The following is a 9,639-nucleotide window of genomic DNA, read 5'->3' as shown; positions in this document are numbered from 1 at the left end:
GAGAGGGATAGAGAGTTAGAAACATCGATCAGCTGCCTCCTGCATACCTCCTATTGGGGATGTGCCCGCAACCAAGGTACATGGCTCGATTCCTTGACCGGAATCGAACCCGGGACCTTCTAATCTGCAGGCTGACACTCTATCCACTGAGCCAAACCAGCTAGGGCGAAAAAAGTCCTTCTTAATGAATATCTTAAAGTATCACACTCTAAGATAAAAGATCACTTTAATGAAGTAACAGCTGCATCTGATTACTTTCACTGTTGATTTTTAAACTCTGTTATGTTTTTAGAAACATAATAAAATTATTAGAATCATTTCTTGGTATCTGTCCTAGGATCCATATAACTTTAGGTTAAAAAGCAGGATCCAGCCTTTGGTCTCTGCTGTTCTGAAGAGGCTCTTTCATTAACCAGCTCTGGCCCCTAATGGTAACTACCAACTAGCTCTGTGGTTGCAAAGAGCTCTCATCTAGAGGGCCTTACTGGAGCTGCCTAGAAAGACAAGCTGTCTTATGACAGCCATTTTTGGTTCCTTCCTGTTTTGTGGAAAGACAATGCATAGGTCCACTGACACATTATGGGCCAAGATGAGGCACCTTGCCTCCCAGTAGCTTCAGATATTAATGGGAGAACTTCCCATTTGTCCTAATATTGTCCCCCCTTCACATACCCAGAGAATCTCACAACAAATTCCACAGGAAGTTTTATATGCAGATTGAGTCTGATGTAACCTTGGCTCACATACAGCTAACAATTGTCACTGTACAGTGCTTTGAGGAGTTAAATTCTTCGTAATACAAAACCAAAGATAATGTAGGTTCCTTTCCAATTATAATGCACAAGAAGAGAGAAAGTTTATACATTTACAACCAATATTGTATCAGGTTTTAAGTCATACAACGAAAGTCTAACAAACACTCAAAAAAATTAGTAAACTATGTGATTTTCATTCTTATTTGGTAACATAAGATTCCTAAGATTATGACTTTAAAAATTAAAAAAGTATCCTAAATAAATACTTCTTAGCCATAAAAAAGAAGGAAATCTTACCTTTTGCAAAAGCATGGATGGACCTGGGGAGTATTATGCTGACTGAAATAAGCCAGCCAGAGAAAGACAGATACCATGTGATCTCACTAATTTGTGGAATCTAATGAACAAAATAAACTAACAAACAAAATAGAAACAGACTCATAGATGTCAGAAGGGAGGAGTAAGGAGGCTGGGTGAAAAAGGTGAAAGGATTAAGCAAAAAAAAAAACCACCACAAAACCACAAAACCTCATAGACAGACAACAGTATTGTCATTACCAGAGCAAACTAGGGGTAGAGGAGACAGAAGATGGTAAAGGAGGAATAAATGGTGTTGGAAACAGACATGACATGGGGTGGTGAAAATAATATAATATACAGATGATGTATTATAGAATTGTACACTTTAAACCTATATAACTTAATTAACCAATGTGACGCTAATAAATTCAATTTAAAAACAGAAGTACAAATTGGTCCTTAGAGCACAGTTATGGGGATGTAAAGTACAGCATAGGGAATATAATCCATAATATTCTAATAACTATGTATGGTGTGAGATAGGTACTAGATTTATCGGGATGATCACTTAGTAAGTTATGTAATGTCTAATCACTGGGGTGTACACCTGGACCTAATATAATAATGTATGTCAACTGTAATTGAAAAATAAAAATTATTTAGAAATGGGAAAAAAAACACAGAACAAAAACTGGCCAAATTAACTAAGTTGCTAGATACTCTAGGGCGGTGTTTAGGAAGAGAGTGTGAGGGTCTGAGTGCTGTCATGCTCAGTGCCTCTGAGCGTGTGCAGTCCATGCAAATGCACCCAGATGTACAGGTATGAGTCATTTTCTGTATGCTTATTATCCTTCAATAAAGTGCTTTTTAAAATTATACCAAATAAGTTAGAAGAGATAACTTACTGGTTTCCCAAATACAACAAAGCAAACAGGTTTAGATAACATAAAGTGTTTTTCAGCTTCATCTTCATCAAATATATCCACAAAAGGATGTTCTTCTATCTTCTCTTGAAAAGTCATAATAAAAAATACTGCAATAAGAAAGAGTAAGATTGTTAAAGTGCCTAATTTAGTTGGAATAAGTAGGTAGGCTAGGGAGAACTAGAATACCCTATAAATTTACTTAGCCCAGAAGCCATTTCATACCACTAAATACATGGCTTTTGCTAATAATTGCAAATAAGTTAAACTCATGTATTAAAATAATAATAGGGGTCCAGGGGGAGGGACTGCGGGAGGTTGGCTGTGGGAGGGCACTAACCACCAGGGGGCGGCTCCTGCATTGAGCGTCTGCCCCCTGGTGGTCAGTGCACGTCATATGACTGAACGACTGGCCCGCTGGCCAACTTCCTGCAGTTCCTCCCCTCCCAGCCGGCTGGCCTCCCAATAGGCCTTGATTACTGGCCAGGCCGAGGGACCCCACCTGTGCATGAATTCATGCATCAGGCCTCTAGTAGATAATAAAAGGATATCTAAACACAGTTTATCCAAAATATATTTTAAAACAAACAAAATGGATAAATTCTTAGAAAAATCAGTTTCTTAAGGAAAAAAAAAAAAAGGAAAACCTAAGTGGTTCTTTAACCATTAAAGAAATGGGGTCAGTAATTAAAAATCTTCCCACAAAGAAACCAGATGGTTTTGTTGAAGAGCTCCATGTCTTACAAGACTTGGACTTATCTTTCAGAAAAAAGGTAGTGTAGACTTCCTACATAAATTTATGGGTTTCATATAACCTCCATACCTAAACAAGAGAACAGTGTGAAAAAGCATAATTATGTGCCAATTTCATTCATGAATAAGATTTTAAAAATCTTAATCAATATAATAGCAAGTTGAATCCAGCAATATATAAAAAAGATAACAACATCATGATCAAGTTGGGTTTTCCTCAGGAATTCAAGGCTGGTTTAATATGAGAACATTAAATTATCACATTAAAATAAAGGAGAAAAACTATATGATTATCTTAATGGAAAAAATATGGGACAATTCAACACCCTTTAATTATTAATAAAAGATAAACTAGGAATAAAGGAAACTTCCGTAACTGATAAAGAGTATGAAAACAAGACAAACACATTTAATGATTAAATATTTAAGGTGTTCTTTTTAAAGTCATAACAAAGACAAAAATGTGTAATTATTCTCAGTTGATCCGATTACCTGTACAGAAAACTCAATCATGGATAAATTTTAAGAGTTAATGAGATAATCCACTTTTCTGGATTCAAAATCATTGTACAAAATTCAGTTGTATTTCTATACACCAAAAAACAGCTAGAAAATTTTAACAAAAAATAAATATGACTTAACAGCAAACATATAAGTAACCAGGATTAAATATAACCAAAGATAGATAGGCCCTTTATGAAAAAATTACAAAACCTTATAAAAGACTTTAATAATAAGCAAACTTCAAAAATGGCATAAAACTATGTCAGAGTGGTCTGGGACACCGTCCAGGGGAAAAAAAAAATGGATTGAGGGGATTATATGTTTCCAGGTACATGGGATCTGATTATACTTCTCTATGGAAGTTAAGAATTTTCAAATGGGTTTAATATAGCTAACATTATTTTAAGATGTCATTATGAAACAAGATATAGCGAGAAATATTACTAGTATATTAAAAATACCTAAGATGAATACTTCATGAACTACAGGGCTGAAATTTTAAGCTTTTTATACCAAAAATATAAGTAATACTACCATGAAATGTAGTTTTAAAGGGGAAAATGCATCTACACCTTTTAGAAAGATGGTGCATTTATTAAAGAAACTCTATTAAGTACTAAGACTCTATGAAATACTAAGGCCTGGGATGAGGCTACCTAGGTGGATGTCAAAAGTACCTTGAATCCCCAGGTTCCCCTGAGTGCTCTGCGTTAACAGAAGTAGCCCCTCCTCCTTTCTGGAAGATTTCAGGCTCTTCTTGCCTGGCCTAATGGAGATGCCACAGAAGACAATGCTTGCCTTCCACCAAGATTTGCCTTCACCCTCCCTCATAGCTTCTAGAGCAGTAGCTGGGGTCAAATGTCAGCCTAGCCCAGTGGTCGGCAAATTCATTAGTCAACAGAGCCAAATATCAACAGTACAATGATTGAAATTTCTTTTAAGAGCTAAATTTTTTAAACTTAAACTATATAGGTAGGTACATTGTTATTAACTTAATTAGGGTACTCCTAAGCTGGCCTTTGCTAAAAACGTCCTCAATTTGATTGAAGTACGTTCACTGAGGTCGACCCCTTCCAACTCTCCCATGCACACTCGTCTTGTATACTTGTTTCATCTATCTCCTTTCCAAAAACCGACTTCTGCGCATGGGCCACGAAGTTTCAATCGCACTGTACGTGCGTGTGGACCACTGGCCTAGTCCAACTGGCGAGGCACTGGTACAGGAAAAATAGGTATTAGGCACCTAAAGAGCTGAAGGGCCTGGCTATGATGTGCCAGTAGAAACCAGGAAAACATCCTGGGAGATCTTGAGAGTGCTGGGTAGGGGAATGTTGACTGGATAAGACTTTATTGACATGGGGACTCTCTCCGAGGACTCATGCTTTAATATCTGGTTAGGATACCTGGAGTGGGTCTTAATTCACCTGGTCAAGGGCCTGTAAGGAACAAGATCGGAAGATAAAGGAGTTTGGGGGAAGAGCATGTGAATGGACAGATGAGAGTGGTATGGCAATCACACTCTAAGGCAGCGGTTCTCAACCTGTGGGTCGCGACCCGTTTGGCGGTCGAACGACCCTTTCACAGGGGTCGCCTAAGACCATCCTGCATATCAGATATTTACATTGCGATTCATAGCAACATTAAAGTTATGAAGTAGCAACGAAAGCAATTTTATGGTTGGGTCACAACATGAGGAACTGTATTTAAAGGGCCAGAAGGTTGAGAACCACTGCCTAAGCCTTAGGCCCTAAGGTGACCTCTGAAGAGTCACACCCTTGTGTAATTCTCCTCCTCTGACTGCAGTCTGTGACTTGCTTCTAAATATAGCAAAAGTAATAAAAATGTCACTCCCATAACATCATGTTATAGAAGACTCCATCTTAGTGGTCTGGAGAGAGACCTCCTGATTGGTTCTGAAGAAAGAAGTTATAAAAGGACCACATGGCAAGGAACAGTCGGTGGCTTCGGAAACGGAGTGCAGCCACTGGCCCCCAGTCAGTTAGAAAACTGGGACCTCGATCCTAGAGACAAATTTTGCCAACAATGTGACTGAGCTGGGAAGTGGGCTCTTCCCTCGTTGAACCTCCAGATAAAAACGCAGCTCAGCCAACACTTTGATTGCAGTCTTGTGAGACCCTGAGCAGAGGATCTAGCTAAGCCATGTCAGGACTCCCGAACATGGAAACTGTGAGATAATAAATGTATTTTTTTAAACATACTGTATTTTTATTTATTTCAGAAAGAAAGGGAGAGGGAGAGAGAAACATCAGTGATGACAGTGAATCATTGACTAGCTGCTTCCTGCATGCTCCCTGTTGGGGGATCGAGCCTGCAACCCAGGCATATGCCTTGACTGGGAATTGAACCCTGACCTCCTGGTTCATAGGTTAATGCTCAACCACTGAGCCATGTCAGCTGGCAAATGCGTGTTTTAAAATGCTAAATTTGTGGTAATTTGTTATACTGCATAAAAAACTAAACAAAGGAACACAAAATATGTGGAGCTTTCTCACAAAGCATCCATCTCAGAAGAGGCAGTCACCAACCCGGTGGTCAGGATGATAATCCAGTAAATGCCAACTAGTCTTTGTCCTTGGTCACCTCAGTGCTTGCCTCATGGGCTTAGGCATGGAGTGAGCATGTGGCAGGGATGGAGGCAATGGAGGCTACGCACGGGCTCAACAACAAGGCTCCCTCTCAGGCTCCTCTAGTACTTCTGTTGAATGTCTTCCCTATCTGCTGCAGAGACTGAGGCTGAGCCCCAATATGATACACCCATTCAGTGACAAATTGTTGATTTGCCTTTCCTACCTGATGCCTTGGCCAGCATCACTTTCTGTGGCCTGGACTTGTAGCACTTATCATGGGATCCCATGTAATACTGCTTTGGATCAAAGGAGCCTTTGTAGTAATGAAGATATAAGGAGGATCCATTGATCCTCCTACATACCACCTCACCTAGAAGCTGCTGGTGAGATTGTTAAAATGGCCTCTTAAAGGTACAGCTAAAGCACCAGTATGGGATTGTGTGGCATTGAGACATGGTGCTTCAAGATGAGGAACATGCTTTGGACCAAGGATTTGGTAAGAGTGACTGCCCCCCGTTATCACTCTGTGCTTGATGTTTGCACCAACCTTCTTCACAACTTGAGGCTCTGCTGGATTGGAAGCCCTGGTTTTGACTGAGGAGAGAAGCTTCTTCCAAAGGACCCACTTAGTTAGGTTTCACTAAACCTAAAATTGCTGCTGCCACCTGATTATATTTGGCTCCACAAACCTGTTAAGGAGTTATTACACTGGTGGAGGTAGAGCTGCTGCTACATAATTAGGACAGGGAAATGTATGTCTTGAATGCAGGGGATTCTCTGAGACTCCTCTTGATGTTGTCACAGCCAGTGAATGGATAACTGTAGCAACCACCCACAACCTGACAAGGACATAATAACCAGGGGTTTATACTCTTCAGGGATGAAGACTGGTTACTCTACTGGTAAAACAATTTAAACCAGCAGACATGCTGGCCAAGGGTAAGGAAAATTTAGAAGGAGTGGTAGAAGAGGGAAGTGATAAATTATCAGTCATAGACTTAGGATTAATTGCAATAGTGAATTCTGTAGTCTGTCCTGCTAATCATATTTTTGTGAGTCCATTTCTTTTAGAAATTGGGACCAGACACCATGTTGAAGAATCAGATGGTGTGAACTTGGGGATATGGGGGAGAAGTGGATATGAGTGGTGCAAAGGTTGGAACAGAGCAGAAGTTATTACTGCCCTGTTCATATCTACTTGACATATACCTTTTCCATGCATGGCCAGCCCAACTTCCAACTGCTGGCTGGCATGTGTGACTCTGCCTAATGGCTCTTTTTGGCTGCCAACACCTATTCTGCCTGAGCACAGGGCAGAGTGGAAGTTCCAGGGGATTAACAATCAGCCAATAACTGGTGGGGGTTGATGAACGAATACACCAGCTCCTTTGCCCCTTAAGAGGAAATAACTGAGACATCCATTCATCCATGTGAATTCCCCAGTGAATTCAGCCCACAGAGAAATTTGTTTGATAATATTCCCTTTATTAGCTTCCTTCACTTCCCTGTTGTTTTTGGGAGTATTCCCCATAGGAACTATTTGTATTCAAATTTTTGTCTCAGGATCTGTTTTTGGCTGAATCAAACTAAGACAAAGTTCAAATGGAAATGCTTAATTATAATATAACTAGAGGCCCAGTGGACGAAATTCGTGCACTCGGGCGGGGGGGCGGGGAGGTCCCTCAGCCCAGCCTGTTCCCTCTGCCATGGGGAGGGGAGCGGGTCTTAGCCATCAGTCGGACATCCTTAGCACTGCCACGGAGGCAGGAGAGGCTCCCACCACTGCTGCTGTGCTCACCAGCCGTGAGCCCGGATTCTGGCTGAGCGGCACTCCCCCTGTGGGAGCACATTGACCACCAGGGGGCAGCTCCTGCGTTGAGCATCTGCCCCCTGGTGGTCAGTGCACTTCATAGCGACCAGACGTTCTGCCATCAGGCCAAAACGGGCTCTCCGACATCCCCTGAGGGGTCCCAGATTGCCAGAGGGTGCAGGCTAGGCTGAGGGACCCCACTAGTGCACAATCGGGGTTGGGGAGGGACGCGGGCGGTTGGCCAGCCAGGGAGGGACTGCGGGAGGGCTCCAGGGCTTGTGCAGCCCATCTTGGACCCCAGCAGCAAACTAACCTACCGGTTGGAGCATCTGCCCCCTGGTGGTCAGTGCACGTCATAGCAAGCAGTTGAGTGACCTTAGCATATAATGAGCATATTACACTTTGATTGGTTGAATGGCCAACTGGTCGACCGGAGACTTAGCATATCAGGCTTTTATTATATAGGATAATTGAAAACTAAATATTGGAAAACCAGAATTCAACAAATATTTTAAGAGTTGTTATCCTAAATAAAAACATTATGCAAATATTTAACTCATTTTCAGAAGAGTTGGTTTCCATTATAAATGGAACAGAGCTAAATATTTTCCCCAGTTAAAAGATCCAAGTCAACGCAAACTACCAAAACTGACATGGTCACCTATCTAGTTCTTAATATAAGGAGTACCAAACTGTGAAAGGAAATTTAAAATGATTAAATATTTATTTGAAAAGATCTGTAATTTTTCAACTTTGAATTTATATTATCTCTAATGTCACATTATATCATATAATTTCTAATATCACATTATGTGTTTACACTATAATTCAATGTACATTTTTAAAGTGTCCTTACAATTTTAGCAGTTGAAAAACCCTCTAGCAGTGGGTCCTGAGGGTTACACAGGGGCCCCACTCCTGGAAAACCTCACACTCTGCCTAGGCCAGATTAGCTGCCACTCCAGTATTCATCTTATGCTCCCATAGTAGGTGCTCAGTAAATGTTTCTTGAATGAAAACATTAGTCTTTGAAAGGGGAAAAATTTTTAAAAAGCGGAATTTGTGGAGATTTCGAAGTTTACTTTTGCAAGAAAAGGAACTGGTCTGGGGTCCCCGCAGGAGGTGGAATTCCATTCAATCTGTACCAAAATGCATTGGGTCAATAAACTACCATCCCTGCTTACCTGGCCGCAAGGGACCCCAGCGGACCCCACTGGTGGGCTACAGCCGCCTCCGGGAACCCTCGGATCTGTTGAGCGGTTGCCCAGGGAACCCCGGCGGGGCAGCGCGCAAGGACGCTTGGGAGGGGGCGGGGAGGGGCTCCGGGCTCAGGGCTTGGGGGCGGGGCATCGGCGGTGCGGCTGTAATTTTATTTTAAATATTCACTTTTGTACCTAAATTGGTATTCATAATTACAACACACTATATTTTCTCAAATCTAGAAGGCGATGACCAGAGGGTGCATGCACTGCCCATGTATGTTCACGCACACCAGGTGGAAGGAACCTCACCTTAACGCAGAGCGGCGGGGCTCCCAGGGCGGTGCTGCCCTGCGCCGCGCCGCTCCACCCTCCCAGTCCATTTGCAGAATTTACAAATGGGTAGCCTCCGGCACGAATAGATGGCCAAGCCCAACGTTGCCAACTTCAGGTGGTTAAAAAAAAGTCCTTGGAGCATGCACCCTCTAGACGATGAGGGTAAAACAGGCAACAAAGGGATGTGAGGGGAAAGCGCTGACATCAGCGAAGCGCCATCACCAAGCAGGTTCCCAGGAAAATAAAGGCAGACGTAGACCCGGAAAAAAACAGACCGACTTTGGAATGGCTCTGTCTGCAACTCGGAGAAGCGCTTCAAAAGAGGCAACCCAGTTCCAAGCCTTCCCTTTTCCCAAAGAGAAGGTCAGACAAACCAGGGGCTGCACTAACTTGGCACCGTCTCCGCCCATCTTTTCCTCCGCCCGCACCAAAGACGGCGCCCTTCGCTCCCTCCCCGGCAGCACGCAGGCC

General features: G+C 42.2%; 1 protein-coding gene across 1 annotated transcript in view; it reads right to left on the bottom strand.

The window, feature by feature from the left end:
• Window positions 1–8,900, bottom strand: part of AK9 (adenylate kinase 9) — a 119,359-nt gene extending 110,459 nt beyond the window's left edge. Inside the window, exons 1-2 of the mRNA XM_014531391.1 lie at window positions 8,818–8,900; window positions 1,961–2,088 (exon numbers count right to left, since the gene is read on the bottom strand). Of these exons, the coding sequence (XP_014386877.1) occupies window positions 1,961–2,077 (117 nt within the window). The 5' untranslated portion in view covers window positions 2,078–2,088; window positions 8,818–8,900. The remainder of the gene's footprint in view (window positions 1–1,960; window positions 2,089–8,817) is intronic.
• Window positions 8,901–9,639: the final 739 nt, after the last annotated feature.

Source organism: Myotis brandtii, unplaced genomic scaffold, assembly GCF_000412655.1.
Source record: "Myotis brandtii unplaced genomic scaffold, ASM41265v1 scaffold8, whole genome shotgun sequence".
Classification (NCBI taxonomy): Eukaryota; Metazoa; Chordata; class Mammalia; order Chiroptera; family Vespertilionidae; genus Myotis; species Myotis brandtii.
Note: the sequence above shows the minus strand (reverse complement) of the source record. Positions and strands in the feature narration are given on the sequence as shown.